This window comes from Calonectris borealis, chromosome 1 (genome assembly GCF_964195595.1).
Source record: "Calonectris borealis chromosome 1, bCalBor7.hap1.2, whole genome shotgun sequence".
NCBI lineage: Eukaryota > Metazoa > Chordata > Aves > Procellariiformes > Procellariidae > Calonectris > Calonectris borealis.
The window spans coordinates 143,101,970-143,122,758 of NC_134312.1; the positions used below are offsets into that span (position 1 = coordinate 143,101,970).

Sequence of the window (20,789 nt, forward strand, 5' to 3'; positions counted from 1 at the left end):
ATTCTCTGTCTCTGCACTGTGTGACAGGGTCTTGGTCTGGAACCAGGTCTCCACATGTGGCAGCAAAGACACTGCTGAGGAACTCCCTTCACAAAATGCTCTTTCTTGGCACTTGCAGGCTTTTTCTGTGGTTAAAATACAGCTCCTGCAAACACTGATGTTTTAACTGGAGTAAAAGGGCCAAAACCAAATCCCTACTTTCTTCACTGTGTCTTTGCAGACTGGATCCTTTCCTTCAGTCTTGGTTTGTAACCCAGAAACTTTCTGCTGCTTCCCGAGCCGTACCATCTCCACTCACTTCTTTCCAAGTCCCTCAAAAAAATCTCTTTCTCTTTAGCATTTCTGAAGCTTTACTTTAATATCTGCCCCTTCATGCATGCAAGCATCCTTCTCTCCTCAGGAGTGTCCTTGTCCTAATTTGAGGCTCCTTCCTTGCACTCTCATTTCTTTGTCCCACTCCATGAGCTTCTCCCAGCTTCAATTACTTCTACCAATTACTTCTCTGGGCAGAAGTTCTTGGTTCTTGAAGAAAATGGTGCAATTGCTACTGCTATATCCAGATAAACATTTAAGTCCCTAATGTTCTCCTTGAGACTCATGCACTGCACCCACTGATGATGCTATGAATCTCATTGTACCATACATTGTATTTATCAAAATCTAGTTAATAAGTTCTGATTGTTTTCTCCACCTTGCCATGGTATTTTGTATTAATATTTATTTTGGCCTCTGAGCAATAATACGTCTATACCAAGAACCTCTATCCTTTTTTTCTGTCTTTCTTTGAATAAAGCCCTTATTCAGTGGATTACAGCATGACACATTTGTATCCTCTTTTTAAACCACCGTAAGAACACATAGCCAGTAAAAAGAAGGGTCCGGTGCCCCCATGGGCCTGTGAAGTTGCATGGCAAGCCAGACGGTGCAACCACGTGAGTATTAGCACTGGCACAGGAGAGAACTCGCAGACAGAGGAACTATAATAACATAATGGGGAATTAGCCAAGCTGCCAGAATTGGTATGCATACCCCAACGTGACACTACGATGAGTGATTTTCTTTGATCTTAAGGGGGCTAGTTGGCTTACCCTCTGCATTAGCCATGGCTGTCTTGCTTCCACCCATAAGGTGGTTCTCCAAACGGCATGATGTAGCCTACATTCTCACTGCCCGTGATTTATGATCTTCCACTCGGTTACGGCTAAAGCTCTTTCTATCGCCCTTGGCTGTTACAGGAGCTGTATTTCCAGCTTCTGCTTTAGAACAGTTCTTCCTTATTCAGCACTTAGCACCAGGAGCAGGCAGGGAAGCCCTCCCCTGCGGCAGGCAGGATGAAATGCCTTTGACCAGCTTTTTAAAGGAGACTGACACCCACCAGCTACTCTGATACGAATATAAGCCGTGCTTTTGAAAACCCCTCTTTAGAAGTAAAGATCAGAAAGCCTGAGACAAAGAGGAAAGTGAGAGCAAAGCTCCTCCAGTGAGTGAGCACGGAGTAAGTAAATGATCAGCTTTTTTTTTTTAAAAAAAAAGTCGCTTCCGTTTTTCCTCCTGGGAGGACTTTCCCTTCTTTCCTTTACACAAAGCTGACATGTCTTTCTAGCGGGGGTGAACTTGCCATTGCTTGCCACGGAGCCCTGGTACCTGGGTGTGGGGCCAGGGTGGGCGCTTTCCCAGGCGGCATCCAGCCCATTTCCCATGAGGTGTTTTTGGGAAGCTGTGCTGAAACAGCGAGCTTTGCCCACAGAGCTGTGTTTTCCTTGTCCTGCCTCTGCTCTTGCTGGTCTCTTCCCCTCCTAACCTACGGCTGAGAGGGCAGCCCGGCCTCTGCCGTCCAGCGGAGCTCATCCACCAGATCATAAATAACAAAAACAATGTGTGAGCGGGGTTAGAGCGTGTGTATGGGGGGAGGAGGGGGGTTTACAATAATTAACAACCTCTGTTTTCCTTCCTCTTCAGCGTTTCAAACCAAACTCCAGTTTTTGGAGGGTTAGGTGATGAATGGCAGGTATTCTGCTTTTATTATTATTATTGCTGGAGTTACTGCGGCTTTACAATGGCGTACAGAAAGCATAATTTGCCTCCAGATTGCTTCCATGTGATCTTCACTGTCTCTCTAGCAGCCGTGCTCCTAGTTGCTGCTCTTTTTGTTTCATTTGTCTGCCCTGTTTCTGTCTCCAATTTTCCACCCTTGTGTGTTGCTCTTGTCCCAGCTGTAAGGAAAGCTGCATGTTCCTAGCTGAGTAGTTTGAAGCCAGAAGGCACAATTAGATCATCTAGACCAGGGAGTGCTAACCATGATGTGAAAATGCATGAGCTAACTTGAAGCCTAGGGCCAGACCATCCCTTTCCGCTGTTGCTCTGAGGGCAGGGTGCTGCTGTGCAGCAGCAAGGCCAGAACAGGGTAGCCATAATAAACTAAAAAATTCGGGTTGCTTGCCGTGAGAGTTTTGGTTACTGACAATGCACAACGCCAAGTGGTAATACAATGCTATAAACATGGTAACAGATACCAACTATTGATATTACCCAGGTCAGTAAGAGCTATATCCCCCCAGTGAGCACTGTTGCAGTTGATTCCCTAAGAATGGACAGAAAAAAAGACAGACCACTGAGCACCTCCTGATTTTTGGCTTCTACCTTTCTTGCAAGGACATCCCTTGTCTTATGGTTGATGAACAGCACCTGTTTTGGACTCACCAGCTGCAAGCACTGAGCAAGTGACTATGTGCACACCAGCTGGGAGCTTTTTCTTCCTTTTTTCACTCAGTCCCCACTTGTTGCCTCTCCCTTCCTGAACATCTGGATGCCTAGAAGCTATGGGAGAGAGGGAGGAAAGGGACAACAAGGTGGAACAGCATGTTGCATATGTTTGTTCCAGAGCCATAATGCAAGCTGAAGTTAGCATTTTTAATTACATTCTAATATATTGTTTAATGTGATTAACCTGTTGTGTAGTGTATTTTTATAGAAGGTGGAAAGTGAGTGCTTATTTTTAGCTAACAGCTAAGCAGCAACATACCTCCACACATTACTTGAAAATGTTTGTCCTAATACTTATAATTCACTTTTGTTATGTTTAAGTAAGTGGTAAAGGGTTGGGGTTTTGTTTTGGTTTTGCATCAGTGTGCAAATAATTTCTTTCAGTATCTGAAGTTAGACAAAGAAAACAAGAAATCAAATTCTTTTGCTGTGTCCGATTACTGACTTTCAGCTTAACTGGCAAGAGCTTATTCCAAATTTTTCTGTTGGAGCTGTATCTCTTAACATTTTTAAGAATGAGAAGTTCCTTTCCATTCTGGTGGATTCCCAGAGCGAGTGGTGGTGTTGCCAGTCTTCTAGGGATGGGGTGAAACATAAGGTATGCCTGGCTTCAATAAATATTTTGGCCATGGGCCAAAAATGCATTCGCATTTTTGAAGCAAAGGTTTGTCTTTTTTCTCCTCTGTAAGACTTCAAGAAGGATAGACTCTAATCTGGGAATATATTCAACAAGTGAAATATTCGGAGGGTGGGGGAACTGCCTGGAGCCAAGCTGCAGTGGGGGAAGAAGGGCTAATTTCCTAGCAGTTTCAGGCTTGCAGCTTGCTTTCTGTAAAGCAGAGCTGAAAAAAAACAGGGTCTGCACAAGGCAGCTGGCTAGAAAAAGCTATCTAAGGCTACTTGGAGTTGTTACAAATCCATTTGAGTTAGATCCACCTAATTCAACCACTTAAGCAAGCAAAAGCTTCTTTTGCTAAATCTATTCAAGTGACTGTTGAGGCAGCTGCAGGCTTTGTGGCATTCCTGGCAGGTTGAATGAATTGTATTGTAAGTCGATTAAGCCCTGGTTAATGGCTGGCAAATTTAGAGAAAGAAGTGGTAGGCCAGTCATGTGTGGGATCAGCTGCAGATGACAGTAAGTTTTGGATAAGGTTTACAGACAATTAAAATGGTTTGGAATGGAATATGTCTACACAAAGTTGTGCTGGCCAGTTGCTGCTGTTCATGGCTCTGCAGGATTTGGCCTCATTTTGCAGAAATGTTTAGACTGAATTATTATAGAGTCCTATGACTTTTTATGTGCAGGTACTAGGCTGAATAACTGATGCTGTGTACTTCTGGTTGTAAATGAAGTAATAATGCTTTTAGTTAATAATGACATTTGAGAACCCTTCAGTTGAAATTTAGTAGTAACAGCAGTGATAAATTGCAAGACCGTACTCGCTATCAGCTTGAAAATAACTAGCTTTCTTAGACTTTGGGAAATCCACAGTTGTCTCCTGTGATTCTTTGTTTGGGGAGACTTCTGTTGAGAATAACAGTATCATCACTTATATTCAGAGTTCCCTTTGTCTGTGCAAAGACTAATCAATCTATAGAATTAGTATTTTAAGATTACTTTGGGATTAGATGAACCAGAATTTATATAGTGGGGAGGCTCATTAGTGTGAGAACTAAAAGCAATCTTGAAATAAAAAAGGAATGGTTTGATGAGAAGCAGCTTCTTCAAGTCAAGGGCCATTTTCCTCAGGTTATTTGAACACTTTAGGTAAGAGTCTTAAAATTAGCTTTAATTTAGCTCCTTTAGGTAGCTTAGAAAAAGATGTCTCATGAAGTGGCTGCTGGGGAAAATACTATGGAGTTTATATCAGGTTGTTGCTCTGATCATATTTACTGTGAACTGTTACATTTCATCTGACCACCCGTTATGGGGAGTCCCATAACTTGTGTTTCTTTACAATACTTTTCTTTCTTCCACTTAAGATATACAGTCATGATTATATTGCACTCTACTTGGAAACATGATTGAATAATAAATCACCTTGCAGAAAATGCATGCTCTATTTGTCTGACTTCACCTTCTGAATACTGGCTCTGTCTCAGCAAAACTGATGAGCTTTCTAAGACCTGTGTTTTTTCCCCATGAATTTGTGCACTTATTAATAGTTTACTGTCTTGTTCTTTATTGAGCTTTTGTTCTCTCAAAATATAACATCTTTTCCCACTCTTGAATCATTTATATGTGGTTTTCTGCTCCCTCTCCAGTTCTCAAACTTCACTTTGAAAATTCTCTACTTTTGGTCAATATACAGTTTGATCCCATCAGTACTCATGTCTTTGGGGTAAAATAATGTCACTAGTCCCTCTTTTGTAAAGAGATATAAGGATTAATGGAGTTCTTTTTTCCTCCAGCATCACACTGGTGACTGTGCTCAATTTGTTGCTTACAGTAAGCTTAACTTATTTTCAGGATCGCTGCCTACCAGAAGATGATTGCACCGCCACCTTGCACAGCCACTGCTGCCATTCTATTCAGGTGAACAGATTTCTGGTTCCTCTCTGCATGTATTTCTATTTCTATTTCGCAGAATTAAAATTGCTTTGTTTGAATTGACCCACCTTTTTTTCCCAAGCAGCCCTGGGCTCAAATGAATCACTTTTCCTGATGCTTTGTTTGCTTTAAGTCTTTGTTCCCTTCCTTATCGCCATGTAAGAAATTCAACTCCATCAAAAATCATGTCATCATTGTTCTCTCCCCCCCTCTTTTTTTTTTAATTCCTCCCTGACTGTGAGCCCCACATTGTTCTGAAGTTGTCTTTCCCTTTGTACAAGCCCTTAGAGAAGTAGTCTAAGGTGCCAGGCTCTTACACAGATAGAACTTCCCTGTGAAATCTTGTAGGAGGAGCAGATTTCTTGAACAGAAGGATGCTATAACCTCATAATGCTGTAATTCTCTATGTATGCACTAAGCACAGCAGCATTACCTTAGAAAATAATTCTAAGGCAAGTACAGACACCAAATTTTATAGTTTAGTAGGTTTTTTTCAACATCTGATTGCCTGTGCCAATGGTTTCTAACCAGTCCTCATAAGATCATTGTCAATAAAGCTATGGGAGCTCAACTATGGTGTAAATCCATATTAAGTCTTGTAAATAAAAGTTACATAAATAGTGGCCTGTGTTTTCCTAATGTTTTGCACTTACCTGATTCATTAAGCAGATTTTGTAAAAATCACTTAGTAATACTAGCTGTCAAATGATTTTTAGGACCATCTTAACTACATACTTATTTAATGTCCTCATGTTTTTAAACAATGAGATCTGTCTCCCAAGTGGAAGTCTCTGGCTATGCCTTTAACGTTATCATTTCCAGAAATAGCTTTCTGGGTAATTCTGAAAAGGTTTATATAGATACGTATGTATCTACATGCATGTTTTATGTTCTACTTTCTTTCAACCCTATTGCTTTCAAGATTTATTGGTGTTTAGTAACTAAACATTCTTGCACTCTTCCTCCATGTATTGCTGAAAGATGATCACTTTGAGCTCTAACCATGTTTATTTTATAATGTACAGTAATGCTACATAACAACTTAGGATACGGACTTGGAACTATAAGCAGTAGGTTACCTGAGATGGAATTTGTCCTTGACCCTATCTTAATTCACAAGCAGGATTACCACAGGGACCAGCAAATATCCAGCACTTAACAGCATGAGAAAACAAAGTGCTAGGATGGGGCTGCAGACATCAGGAAAAGCAGATTTCATCATTTGCTTTTTTTTCCTCTTCCTTTTTTTAATGTAACAGAAAGAGGTGGGGAGCACTACTCTTGTCCCCAGCTTGGAAAGAATGCCTGACTGACTGAAATGGGCTGTCAGGGGCTACTTATTTCCAGGGTCCTTTAGAGACCTTCTTCCTGCAGCTCTAACTTAATGTATTGGCGCTCTGAAAGGATTCATTATACCAGTATAATGCCCTGTAACCCTTAGGAGATACAACATTGGCAAATAGAAAATTCTCTTTTCCTTAAAATGAGTAATCCAAGTATAGGGATGGGAATTGCCCACAGTGCTTCTAAAGCAAGGTTTCACCACAACTCTGTAGATCACGTTGTAACTTAGTAGTAATATGTACAAAAAAAACCAGCTGGAACTTTGCTCTTGGATGATTAAATCCCCATAGCCTCTGGTTACTTATTTACAACAGGGAGTTCACAGTCACGTTTACAGAAAGTTCTGTGTGTTGTGTTTGCCTGTTAGAGGTGATGGTTACTTGTTCATTCAAAAGCATGTTTTTGTATACAAGATCTTCACACCAAAACTGCAAATCCTGGAATGATTTGCAGGAGCTTTCTCAGTCTGTGCTAGAGAGTTGCTGCTGCCCCATGTCCTGCAAAATTAGTACACACTGCGGTGATGACTCTGTCCAAGTGAAAAATCAATCCGGGATTAGGTTTTAATACTATTGATCAGCAATACTTACTTGGAGGAACACATAGCTTCAAATGTTCTAGGCATATTTGTATAAAAAGTATGGTATGTATGTGTAAAAAATGTAAATTCTGTTTTCTGCAGATATTAAATACAGTTGGCGCTGGTATGGGGCCTGATGGCTTCAAGTTCAAGTGTTCTTGAGTTGGACGGGAGAGTTTGTTTAGGATTGTCCACTTCCCTTCCAAATATAATTAAAACTGCTTTATTCACTGGAGACAAGATATTCAGAAAATGTCAGAGTGACTTTGGAACATAACCTGAATTTTCATAGAATTTATGAAACTGAGAAACATTAATTTTTCTCAGCTCTTTGAAGTTTTTGATACATTTTGAAATCTATGCAACTGATTCAAGACGAAAATTCCTGGGCCAAATGATAAGATGACAGCCTTCACTTATGTCCTTGCTTCTTGGGCTGTAGAAAGGCTACTGCAGCCTCTCTGACTAGAGTGATCTAGGTGGTAGAAATGGAGAAAATGGAACCAGTAAAACTGTCCTCCTCCTTCCCACTGAAAGTGGGGCTAGGAAACAAAGTTTCCCAGTATTTTGTGTTTCATGCTTCAGATCTGCTGCTAGAGGGCTCCCATCACTCTCGCCGTTACAAGTCACGTATGTAAAAAGTTATTTTGTTGTGTTTCAGGAGGCACCTGCTAACGTTACTGACATCATGTTTATTCTGGAACACGTTTGGCTTGAGTGCAGCTATGGACTCTAAACCCAATATACTTCTGTTTCTGGCTGATGATCTTGGCATTGGAGATATAGGTTGTTATGGGAACAACACCATAAGGTAAAAGATCTCTCAGTGCAATATATTTAACACTATAGAACATCTATCCTGAGTAATTAAGCATAATTATAAAATAAGCAATGTTCTTAATCCAAGGCTCTAGTAATTGTGTATTTAAGTACTTGTATATATGCACATAGGATTGGGGCCTAAGTAAACAGTGTGCAGTGAAAGGAAAAAAAAAAAACATATTTTCATTTTGGTTTTTAAGTTGTTTCTGGGAATTCCTCCCCTTGCCTCCTCCATGTGTTAACTCTCCAGCCACTTGTTTTAGTATTACAGTTACTGTTTTCTTTCCTTCTCATGCATGAATTTCTTCGTTCCTTTTCATGCATAGTTAAGCCTTACTCTATCCACCCAGTGCTTTTCCAGAATCCTTCATCCACTTGCTTGCCAAACACTCCGATCCATGTGGACTGACCCACATAATTTATTACGTGATTACGTGCCTTCAAAACTAGTGGTTACATTCCTTCAAAACTAAAAAGGCAAAGCAGAACTGAGTGGCCCCTGGGAGCACATCTTACAAGCCTCAACTCCTGTCCTCCAAGTGGAGCACAGACCCGTTGTTGGCATGCTCTGGGTGCATCTCCCTCACGTGATGTTGGTGGGGTTGTGCAGAGAAATGGGAATGTGCTTGTGGAACTCTGTTGTCCTCCTCTGCTGGTGGTGAAGACCAGGGGGGAGCCCTCTTTCACTCTTTGAGGTGTTGTAGTCCATTGTTCTGGGAGAGCTAGGCTCTCATAAAAATGTAACTGTGTAAGGATATCACCGTATTATGGAACAAATAGCACATGTTAAAAACGTGGAACAGAAAGTCTTGGTTCCAAGAGCTCCAGACACCCTGGGAGATTCTCTGGCTCAATGAACTCTGAAATTTAGGGTCCAAATGTGCTGGCAAAAGTGATCTATTGGAAGTATTGGAATAGAAAAATATCAGCCTTTCTTAGATAGGTTTTTCCGTTTCAGTTTTATTTTCAAACTAAACAGTACCAACAATGCCTAGGTTTCTTTTCAGTGTTGCCAAATGCATTCTGTGGTTGTGTCCCGAGAACGGATTCTCCAATGGCTACAACCCACTTCACCTGCTGTATCAAACTTGTTACTCTATCAGTCCTGGAGTATGTAAAGGAGATTTTTTTTTTAAGGAACTGTTCAAAAGCTCTAGTTCTTCTTGGCAATTTATTAAAATAAGTTTCAGATTACCTTGCTTCTATTAAACTTGAAACTGTTTTTTAGGACCCCGAACATTGACCGCCTGGCAAGAGAAGGAGTGAAACTTACTCAGCACATTGCCGCAGCTCCGCTTTGCACTCCGAGCAGAGCAGCTTTTCTCACTGGCAGATACCCCATTAGATCAGGTTGGGCCCATTTTGAATTACAAATTTCTGTGTATGGTGCTGAGGTACTACAATAGCCGATAAGTATTGGAATAGGAGAATTCAGCTATTTCCTCAACGTGAGATAGAAGGTATACTGCTAGAGGCTTAAACTTTCTATAAGTAACTTCTGAAGGGGAACCACTGCCTCACCAGCCAATAGATCTTTAGCTTGACTTTCTAGGTTGCGGGAGCTCTATATGATGAAAATAGATAAGTATGGAGAAATGCCAACAGCAGTAATATCTGTCGTTTCCTTACTGCAACACAGCCTAGGGCAAACTGATGGAATTCCTCTTGATGGTGATGGTTAGAGGTAAGGGCTTGAAACAGGGCTCCCAGGAGAAATGGGCAAGTTCATTGTCGACAAAGTGCAGAAAGGCACAAAACTCCGGCAAAAAAATGGAGGTTTACATCCATTCCCCACCTACCTAAGGTGCCTTATGGAGGACTTCATAGATATCCAACTCTCACTAGGTGCTATATAGGAAAATTAGATGCCTATTTGGAGAGCTAAGTGCAAAATGTGTGTTGGGTGAACTGCATCTCACCTAACATGATACAACATCCCTCTGAGGTAGGGAAATGCAACAGTTATCTCATTTTAGATGAAGAGCAGAGAGACTAAATTATCACAGTTATTCGAAAGGCAGAAAATAAAACCTACTATATACTGTCACCAATGATTTATTTCAGTTTGATGGTAAAACTGGTGCAAAGCAGTATTTGTTTTGAAATATGACTCTTGACTACCTGAAGTGCTTAGACACACTGATGTGACGGCATACAAGATATGCTTGGGTTTACATCTTGTCAGGAACTCTGTTGGCTTCCGATTGAGCTCCTGACATGGAGGTTGGCAGGAGTAGCCCAGCCTCTGCTGGCACAGAGCAAAAGGCCCGCAGGAATGACCGGAGCTGTTTCTATCAGGGATGGCGTCCAGCAACAGGTACCGAGCGCTGCAGTGGAACGCCGGGTCAGGAGGGCTCCCTGCTAATGAAACTACTTTTGCCAGGCTGCTACAGCAACAAGGCTATACCACTGGACTGATAGGTAAGGGGAAATGTTTTAGCATGACCTAGTTATATGAAGGGAATTTAGGGATTGTATTTGCCCAGATACGAATCCTCTCCAAAAAGTGGAGAGGGAAAAACCCTCTTATTTGCAAGACAACTAAAAATATTGCAGTCTGAAGAGTTTTAAGACAATACTAATGCCTGTACAGGGCACCCGAAACAGGAAGAATTAAAAACGGTCTCATGATTATAATGGGTGAGCATTTATTTTAGTTGGCCTAAGATTTTTCAAAGGCTGGTCCACTGTGAGAGTTTTGTTAATGTAGAGATTTTTCCAAACAAAACAATATCTTTAAGTATTTCATCTGCCTTTAGGAGGCAAGAGGCAGAGAAACAAAAGAGGATAGGGAAAGAAAGGAACAAAGTTTGTATCCACAAAGGAGAAGATGAAGCGCAAGTGTCTCACAGATGAGGTTGTGAGGTCCCAAAGAGGCATGATACGATGGCTGTTTCCTCAGATGAAGCCAAAATGCAAAGGTGTCAGGGAAACACTACTCTAGAGCACCTTCCTGTCTGTGACTTTGGTCAGACCTCAACAGTTTCAAGATTTATCATTCTTTTGTCAAATGTCTCTAAAATCAACTGGCAAAGTCTCTCTTTTCCCTTTCATTCGCTTTTATTACTGTCAAGTGACAGGCACTCTCACAATGGATCCCTTCACATAAATGGGTAGGTAGGGTAAGCCCTATGTCCCTTAAAGCCAGGGGGTCAGGGCCAGCTGTGCCAAATTCATTGTCATCTCCAAGTGCTGGAAATAGATGTGGCTGCACTGAATCATGAGTTAATGAACTGTAGTCTTCCTGGCTGAGTCTGTAATTACTTGGCACTCACATAACCCGGCAAACCTCAGGGTCCTTTGATCCAGCACCTTTTCTAAGTAGACAACAGCTTCTGTCTACTTGCTCTATTTTGGGCAGGGGTAGAGTGAAAGGTTGGTTTACAGCCTTTTCTCCTTTTCATACGGATCGGGACGTGCCTGAGAAATCATCTTCCTGAGTCTGGTGATCTGTTAACATTGGTCAAAAGTTTACTTCCATGAAGTTGCAAGTAAATGATTGAAAGTTAGGAAGGGAATGTATTAAAGCAGGCAGCGAGTTCGAGTACCTTAATTCCCTGATCCTCATTGAAAGGTAATAAAATCCCATGCTTATGTGACCCTCAGCTGAGTAGCTGAGCATCTTGCAAATTTCTCTGTTTATCCCATGTCCATTTGGGGATCGCCATACCATTACGGTATGACATTCACTTGATCAGGCACTGGTTTCACCCAGCATCCTTGTGCATGAGGAGAATGTGTCGATACTCTGTTGAAAAACAGAGTGACTCGCCTAATTCCCGAACAGATGCTGATGATGCTATTGTGGGCTCCTTTTGAGTTGTCTACCTTAATGTTCTAATTTCTTTCATGCTTTAAAACCTTCAGGAAAATGGCATCAAGGTGTAAACTGTGAATCCTTCAATGATCATTGTCATCATCCTCTAAACCATGGGTTTGACTACTTTTATGGTATGCCTTTCACACTTCTAAACAACTGTCAAGAAAACAAATCTCCAGAGCTGGATGTAGCCCTTCAAGCTAAGCTTTGGCTTTACAGTCAGATAATTAGTCTTGCTGTGCTCACTCTCACTGCTGGAAAACTGACTAGTTTGATTTCCATCCGCTGGAAGATAATTGCCTGCTTTACTTTGGCGGGCAGCCTTTTCTTCATTTCTTGGTACTCCAGTTATGGCTTTGTGCCGTATTGGAACTGTATCCTGATGAGGAACCACGATGTCACTGAGCAGCCGATGAGGTTAGAGAGGACTGCTTCCCTCATGCTGAAGGAGGCAGTGTCATTTATCAAAAGGTAAATGATTGTCTGTAATTTTCTTTAAAGGGACCAGGATGTTTTGGGCACTTGGAATAGAATATTTTTCTCCAGTAACTATAGCTGTATCATGATAACTGCTTTGAAACTCATATCCAAGTTCTCTATTTGGAAACCCAATGCACTTAAATTTTAATTGCAACTGTCTCACATTGGAGGATACAGTAAATGAGATAGATTTTAACCCAATGATACATGACCATTTCATTATGCCCTGTAATCTATATTTGCTCCAAGATTAACCAGCTAATTTTTACACTTCACTCTACAAGCCTCATTTGTGCTCTTTTTCATAAACCCTATAAAACTCCTAGACAAAATATGTGATGCACAAAATTATTTCATGTGAAAATCTCAAAACACTTTAAATCTATTTTTATGGATTGAGAAGGAAGCCAAGTAATATCATTCATTTCCTAGATTCAAGTTCCGCCTGCACAGAACTCTATAATATTTATGTGCATCAAGTGCCTTTCTGTAAAACAGGGAAAGTAACTATTCTTTTCTTAAAGTTTGTGAAAACAAATATACTGAAAATTGTAAGTGGCTATCTTAGAAAAGTCACATGAATATTGAAGTAAATATGAGACTGGCTCTAGTTGCATTTAACTAAAAAGGCATCAGAGTTAGGCATCTGATTCATTTAAGCACTGTGCAAATGCTATGCCTGTTTACACATTGGAATTTGAAAACAATCTGGCTGAAAAGGATCTTTCTTGCCCACATGTCATGCAAAAAAGAAAACTGTCAACTGTGATCAATGGGGATGCACTAGCTGTGGGTACAGTCTGGACCCAATGTGTATGTCTGTGCATGGATGAATATGAAACCTTTCAAAATACTCCAAACACACAACAAAAATTATTTTTCTTTGGTTTGTTTTTAAGAAACAGGCATGGGCCATTCCTCCTCTTTTTTTCCTTTTTACATGTTCACACCCCCCTCTTTACCACGGCAAAATTTCTTGGGAAGAGCCATCATGGTTTATATGGAGACAATGTAGAAGAGATGGACTGGATGGTGGGTAGGTATTCTTCATGAAGGATTTGTTTCAGACACATACACCTGTGTATTTTAAAGCAGGAAAACTAATAAGGCTAAAATACCTACAGAAATCTAAGCTATTAAGAACTTCTTATAAGGCATTGCAAAAGATTATTATTGAAACATTAGAAATGTGGCTTGATCTTTCTAATTGGTTAATAGGAACCTTGCTGTCTCTCTTCTTAAATTTAAGGCGAAATTCTGGATTCGCTTGACAAAGAAGGTTTGAAAAATCATACATTCACATACTTTGCCTCTGATCATGGAGGACACTTGGAGGCTCAGGATGGATCTGCCCAGCTAGGTGGCTGGAATGGTATTTATAAAGGTAGGAAAAACACTATGACTTTACATGAATGTTAGAATCAGAAACATAATGAATTTGCCTGGCTGAAGCTATCATGGCTGGAATGAGTCGCATTTTTAGCTTAAAATATAGGTGACATACAGAGGTGTTTTAATCTTAAAGTCACCTTTTCTTTCAGTAAAGTGCAAGCATTACACATCTCCTTGACAAAGGTATTGTCTAGCTTGATACCTGTAAATTATTTGGTGTTCTCAAGTAAAAGGTGCTGGAAAAAATGTGATAGTTCCCTATATTGAATTCTATATCTCTCGTTCGCTCTCTCTAAGGCTTTTTTCCTCTCTCTACAATAGGACTGTTTCCTGATTTGCTTGTTTCTTTTTCTCATTATGTTTCAGAAATCATTGCTGCCCAGCTAATCAATACAGAATAGAGTAAGGGCACATTGTGTCATGACTTGCGGCAACAATGCCGTATGCTTTGATATTCCACCCAAAATCAGGGATTGGCACAAAATCCAAATGGCCTTGGTGGTCTAAGAGGATCTCACTCTTTACCTCCTGCTCATCCCTTTCTGCTGTGAATCATTCTTCAATCTGCTGAGCAGTGCAGTGGCTTTTTTCAAGCCAAAAGAATATGCATTTGTTGCATTTTCTCCCACCTACCCCAACAGTCCTGTGTCATCAGACCACCTCATCCTGTGACCTGTCGTGAACATGTGACAATATGTGTCAGGTCTTAGGTTCTCTTATCACCAATGAACCATCCACCTCTTGCCCAAACTTTTGTTGTTTTTATTTTCCTAAAACAGGTTTCTTCCATTTCAAAACCTTCTTGAGCTGCTCCACAGGGCACAGCAAAGGTCAAAGACATGGAATTTTGGTTCCCATGAGGTGGGCGCTCCGCTGCTGAGCAACGGAGGTTGCTGGCCCTTATGAAAGGGAAGGGCTTTCAGTTAGTCTGAAAGGGAGTCTCCATCTCAATCCCTGCTTTTGCTTGAGAAAGTGCTTCTCTTTGTGGATGAAAGACTGATTCATAAGCCTGACGGGATCTAATAAAGACAATGTTTTTTCCATATTGAATATATGAATTAAAACAGGTTTCTGCTTTGGGAGTTAGGTAAATATTGTCTTCATACACCCAGGATCAGGATGCTTTATTCGGTTAGTTTCTGTTAGTAGCAAGTTGAGAAAAGATGTTTTCCTGCCATTTGAAGTAAAGCGTATATGGTACGATTTCATAGGTTCAGATTTTTTGCTTCTGAGTTAAGAGATGTTGCATTAAGCATTGGAAGAGTCAGGTCCAAATCTTGATTTCAAAAAAGGAAGAGATGCACAAGGCATATGGAAATATAAGCGTTAAGGAGACATATTTTGAAGGGAATCCATGTCTGTAAAGAGAAGATTTTTTCTTAGCTGTTTATTAAAATAGGATACTAATTAGTAAGTCTTGTGTAGATTTAAAGAGAATATCAAGTATTTCTTCAGTCTTATGAGTTCTTCCAATTTCCAGTTCCTCCTCTTTTCTTTTGCTAGGAAGCTCTTCAATAACACAGGTGAATACAAGCAACCCTTGAAATGGAGGATAATAGAAGGTTGAAGCTGTTTTATTGTTGCTGAACACAGGTCTTCACAGGTAGATTTATTATTCCTAGCCTCATTCCAGACCTGGACAGGCTGGATCGATGGGCCGAGGCCAACTGTATGAGATTCAACAAGGCCAAGTGCCGGGTCCTGCACTTTGGCCACAACAACCCCAGGCAACGCTACAGGCTTGGGGAAGAGTGGCTGGAAAGCTGCCCAGAGGAAAAGGACCTGGGGGTACTGGTTGACAGCCGGCTGAACATGAGCCGGCAGTGTGCCCAGGTGGCCAAGAAGGCCAACGGCATCCTGGCCTGTATCAGAAATAGTGTGGCCAGCAGGAATAGGGAGGTGATCGTGCCCCTGTACTCGGCACTGGTGAGGCCGCACCTCGAATCCTGTGTTCAGTTTTGGGCCCCTCACTACAAGAAGGACATGGAGGTGCTGGAGCGCGTCCAGAGGAGGGCAACGAGGCTGGTGAAGGGCCTGGAGCACAAGTCTTATGAGGAGCGGCTGAGGGAACTGGGATTGTTTAGCCTGGAGAAGAGGAGGCTGAGGGGAGACCTCATCGCACTCTACAACTACCTGAAAGGAGGGTGTAGCGAGGTGGGTGTTGGTCTCTTCTCCCAAGTAACTAGCGATAGGACAAGAGGAAATGGCCTCAAGTTGTGCCAAGGGAGGTTTAGATTGAACATTAGGAAAAATTTCTTTACTGAAAGAGTGGTCAGGCCTTGGAACAGGCTGCCCAGGGAAGTGGTGGAGTCACCATCCCTGGAGGTATTTAAAAGACGTGTAGATGAGGCCCTTAGGGACATGGTGTAGTGGGCATGGTGGTGTTGGGTTGACGGTTGGACACGATGATCTTAGAGGTCTTTTCCAACCTGTATGATTCTATGATTCTATGATCTGTGGTCAAAGTTAAAATAGAGATTGCCTCCTCCTATCTTTCTAGGTTCAGATGAGTTATATGTCACATTTTGAGGCCTTCTAAACTATGTGAAGTGCAATGCAAATGAAGAGTCAAATCTGTTGAATAAGCAGTGTATTACTGCATCTTTTTCTGTACATTCAAATGCAATAAGCCAATTAAGGGGTTTGTGTTTGCCTCTGAACTGGCATATGTTGATTCATTTCACTGCAGGTGGAAAAGGCATGGGAGGCTGGGAAGGAGGGATCCGTGTGCCAGGAGTATTTAGGTGGCCAGGAGTGTTACCTGCAGGCACAGTCATTGATGAACCTACGAGTCTTATGGATATTTACCCCACAGTTGTTCATCTGGCTGGAGGAATATTGCCACAGGACAGGTATGGAGATGTTTTCAACAGGAGAGAGTGATAGGAGAGCTAAATACTAACAATTTACTGTGTTTCTTATCATCCTTGGAGATCCCACAAATATCGCTTAGCCTCAAGCCTGGTCTGAGATTTTAAACTAGTGAGCAAACTCTCCCAGATATGCCCACAGGTGTGTTCACGGCCAGAGGAATTGTTCCTGCCAAAGACCAGGTGCTAGTTTCAAATAATGAGATTCAGCCTCATTCAGGAAAGAATTGGTGGCTGAGGTTGTTTTGGTATGAACTGACTTGACTTATGGACACTTAAAAATACCTCCTAAACTAATTAAATCCATCCCTGCTCAACAGATTTCTTTAAGCTCCTTTGAAAATTGCTGAATGTAAACAATTATGAGATTGGTATTGATTTCTTGAATAAATTACTTTTTTCTGCTAGACTAAGCTCTAAATATTGTTTACATATTGCTAAATGGAATTAGTTGATCCAGCTATTAAAAAAAAAAAAATATCTAGGGATTTAAACATCGGTTTGGCAGTCCACTGGCTACTCTAAATCTATGACCAAATTATTCTGTATGCTGTCTCAAGCACTGGTGCAGCCAATGCAAAAGCAGTGATAAGCATGCAGTTCACCGTCAGGTTTGGCCCCTGCCTGAAAATGCTTCTCCCCATTACATTAGGGTGATTGATGGACAAAACTTGGTGCCTTTACTGCGAGGAAGGGCTCAAAAGTCAGAGCACGAATTCCTGTTTCACTATTGTGGGGCCTACTTGCATGCAGTGCGGTGGCACCAAAAGGACAGTAAGTATAAATGTTTGTTCCATGATAAGTGCAAAACATTGAGTTTTCTCCTCTTGATAGGCATCTTGCTAATTGACAAATTTATTGCATGATGGGTGTTTATCAGTACTGATCTCTGAGATTCTTGAAATTGTTGTGCATAACATACCAGTGACTCTGGCTAGCTGGACATGTCTTGCAGCAAAGAAATATTTGTGAGTAACAAATCTGTAGAAAGTGGGGAGGGAAGGAGGGAATACGGGCTGTCTACTACTACACTGGAAATTTAATGTGGTTTTCTTCATATTTCTAGTGTGTTCCCTCTTCAAAGTCAGTACTCCACACAGATAATCTGATTTGTGGTGATGGGGGTGCCAGGGTGTGTGAGAGGAGGTCTCCTTAGTAAATAGCTGTACTCCTATTGCTTGAAGGCACTTTCCATTTTCCTCTATCGTCTTGTAGTCGTGCCATAAGATTTCTTTCCTGCCAGGTGGAGCCATCTGGAAGGCTCATTATGTGACCCCCGTCTTTCATCCATCTGGGGCTGGGGCTTGTTATGGAAAAGGAATTTGCCCATGTTTTGGGGAAGGCGTGACCCATCATGACCCTCCGTTGCTGTTTGATCTCTCGCGAGACCCCTCTGAAGCCAAACCCCTGACGGCTGACACCGAGCCCCTCTTTGACACTGTAATAAGGGAGATTGGAAGAGCCATAGAAGAGCATCGCAGGACACTGACTCCAGTCCCAGAGCAGCTCTCCTTGTACAACGTCGTGTGGAAGCCGTGGCTGCAGCCGTGCTGCGGGACGTTCCCATTCTGTTGGTGTGACAAGGAAGGTGACAGCACACAAAGTTTGTGAGATGGATGTCTACTAACATGTCCTGTGGCACTGAGTCCTCTGCTGAAAAAGCTTTCGGAAAATAACTGTGTCCTTTCTCTCTCTGGGAGGCAAAGTGGATGAAAATAAAGAAAAGGAATGTTGATCAGAGATTTTCCCCTTCATTCTTCACCACTAGCCAAAGGCCTAAGGAAATGCTGTCTGGTGTGGTAAAGAGCTTGAATGGAGACTGGTTTTGCAGATTCGCGTGTAAGAGATGGCTGTAAAGGTATATGCCTAAATTCTGCCTAATTTATGCCTGCTCAAGCAAGACAATTGGAGAACTCTGCAGAGAGCCCAGTGTATGACGCTGAGCAGGCAGCAGTTAGAAATACTAGACTTACGTGGAACTCCAGATGTTCGCAGTTGTGCCCCTGTAGTCCACAAATCATGGTCGTACTCTATCCAAACACAGTAGTTTGTGTCATTATTGCTTCCTGTACTTCTCTCTTCTCTCTGCAGTGATCTTGTTGAGATGTTGAGCAACACCTGAGACAGAGCGAATCTGATTTAGTGAGGGATCGTCCTCCAGTTGTGAATAGCTTTTTGAACAGCTCTGCAGCTTTAGCTATGTGACAACGTATATCACAAACAGTACGAGGTACAAAATGCTAAAGTCCAGTATAACCCTGCAACAGTTACAAAAGAGAGAGAAGCATTTTGCTCTTCAGAAAGAGGTTCTGGTGCATACTAATCTGGCAAACAGCAATTTTATTGAATATAAGATGCCAATAAAAAATGTTTTGGATTAATATCTTGCACTGTTTTAATGTCAGTTCCAGAAAAACAAGGTTCATTTGAGACTTATACTGGAATTAATGCTCAAAAATATTTGGTAGCAGTATACAGAGGTTTACAAACTACAATTTGTAAAAAGGGGTCTTGCCAATACTAGTTATTTAAAAAAAAAAAAACAAACACTACCAACCTAGAAAACACAAACAAGCAAACCAAAAATCCTGCAGTGGTGTGACCCTAGCCAGACTTTCTAAGAAGATGTGACTCTGCACTGAAGCTTGCAGTGAAATTGCAGTGATTTTAGGGCTTTGAATTGTATTAATGACTGGGTTTTTTGCAGAAGTGGATGAAGTCAGAGTTGCTAGAACTGCAAAGAACTTGGGGGTTGAAGTGAGTAAATGGAAACAGATTATTTTAGTTTGGTTTTTGCTGTTGTTGTCCCACCCCCCCCACCCCCCCCAAGGAATACCCCTGCAAAAGTTTTACTTGCTCAGCCAGTTTAGTTGATGAACAATTTTCTTTTTATCCCTTAGTCTTTTTTCATAAGTGTGACATAGGAATAATTTTACAAATTTCTGTTTGTGTCATTTCAATATTTATGTTCTTCTCTACTATAAATTCATTCTGAAAACTTGTCAAAGGTAGAAGGGACTATACAAATGCCAGTGTTTGCATTTAGTACTCAGACATGTGCAAAAAGCCAGGTAGAAAGTGGCAGTATAAAGCACACAATGACTCAAAAATTGAGTTTTTGCTGGCAGAGAATTTGCCTGTATGCAGCAGTGCGTAAACAGCAGCTTCCTGTGCTCAGGCGCAGTGAAAAACCAGTTATCGTAAGAGGAGGAAATACTGCAGGGCTCAAAATGCAGAGATAAAAATCATCTCCTTTCTGCCTCATTGTTACAAAGCTCTTTTTTTTTAAAAAAAAAAAAAAAGTCTTTGTTTAAAGCTTAGTTCTGTTGAAGACAATAAGTAATCACAGCTGTTACCTCTGTACTGGGTCACTAACGTAGTGGTGAGGAACAGGATGCAAGGTCTGTGCTAGCAGAATGCCTCCTCCGCTTCCAGACAGAGTTTTGTTATCAGGGAAAAATTTAAAGGTGTGGGGGTTTGGGAGGATTTTGTGTTGGTTTTTTTGATTGGTTGTTTTTTTAAGGCATGCCAGCAGCAGCATGGGCACATCTTCAGTAGTGATCACATGGTGAGAAAGATGTAAACAGTCTTAGTTTAGTCATAATTTGGACCAAAGACAGATGGAAATTAATACATATGTTATTGGCAACTTTTAAAGATCCATCTTTCCAAAGGCATGACGTAATTTTGAGAAATATATTTTTTTCAAGAAAAATCTTTGCACCAGAAGCATCACAAGCTGTTAAGTAATCATACAAAATTAGTAGTACAGTCAAATAGGTATGAATAAAAGTAGCCCAATTTGAAAACTTGTATCTTATAAAAATAACTGAGTATGGTCATAAATGCAAGGAGGCCAACAAATAAAAAACTGCTTCAAACCATGATTATCCCTGCCGTGTATTATACAAGTCTGATAGTTTAAGCTGCTTCATCTTTCCACCTCACTGACTCCTACTGGCTTCTCTAGAACACAGTGTTGAATTCAGCATTCACTGTATTCAAGTAACTCGGAGAACTGAAATGTCAGCAAACGAATAGATGAGAGCTCCTCTAAGTAATTGCTTAAGACCTTTTGAAGGGTAAAGTGCATTATAACAGAGTTAAGTTCTGAAAGAAGTGTGAGTGGGGGGTGGAATACTAAACTTTCAGTTCTTGGGGGTGGGG

The 20,789-nt window shown here is 41.2% G+C and overlaps 1 protein-coding gene across 2 annotated transcripts; it reads left to right on the plus strand.

Moving 5' to 3' along the window:
- The first annotated feature begins 1,369 nt into the window (after positions 1-1,369).
- Positions 1,370-18,362, plus strand: LOC142073689 (arylsulfatase D-like). 2 transcript variants are annotated; one of them, XM_075133758.1, is made up of 12 exons: positions 1,370-1,495; positions 1,960-2,008; positions 5,234-5,299; positions 7,900-8,049; positions 9,289-9,410; positions 10,359-10,481; positions 11,928-12,351; positions 13,260-13,396; positions 13,610-13,744; positions 16,442-16,604; positions 17,275-17,396; positions 17,866-18,362. In XM_075133758.1, exons 2-12 carry the CDS (start codon positions 1,998-2,000, stop codon positions 18,231-18,233), a joined length of 1,821 nt encoding a protein of 606 aa, XP_074989859.1. In that variant the 5' UTR covers positions 1,370-1,495; positions 1,960-1,997; the 3' UTR covers positions 18,234-18,362. The 2 variants fall into 2 exon arrangements, with proteins under 2 accessions (XP_074989859.1, XP_074989869.1); XM_075133768.1 differs by lacking the exon at positions 1,960-2,008.
- Positions 18,363-20,789: the final 2,427 nt, after the last annotated feature.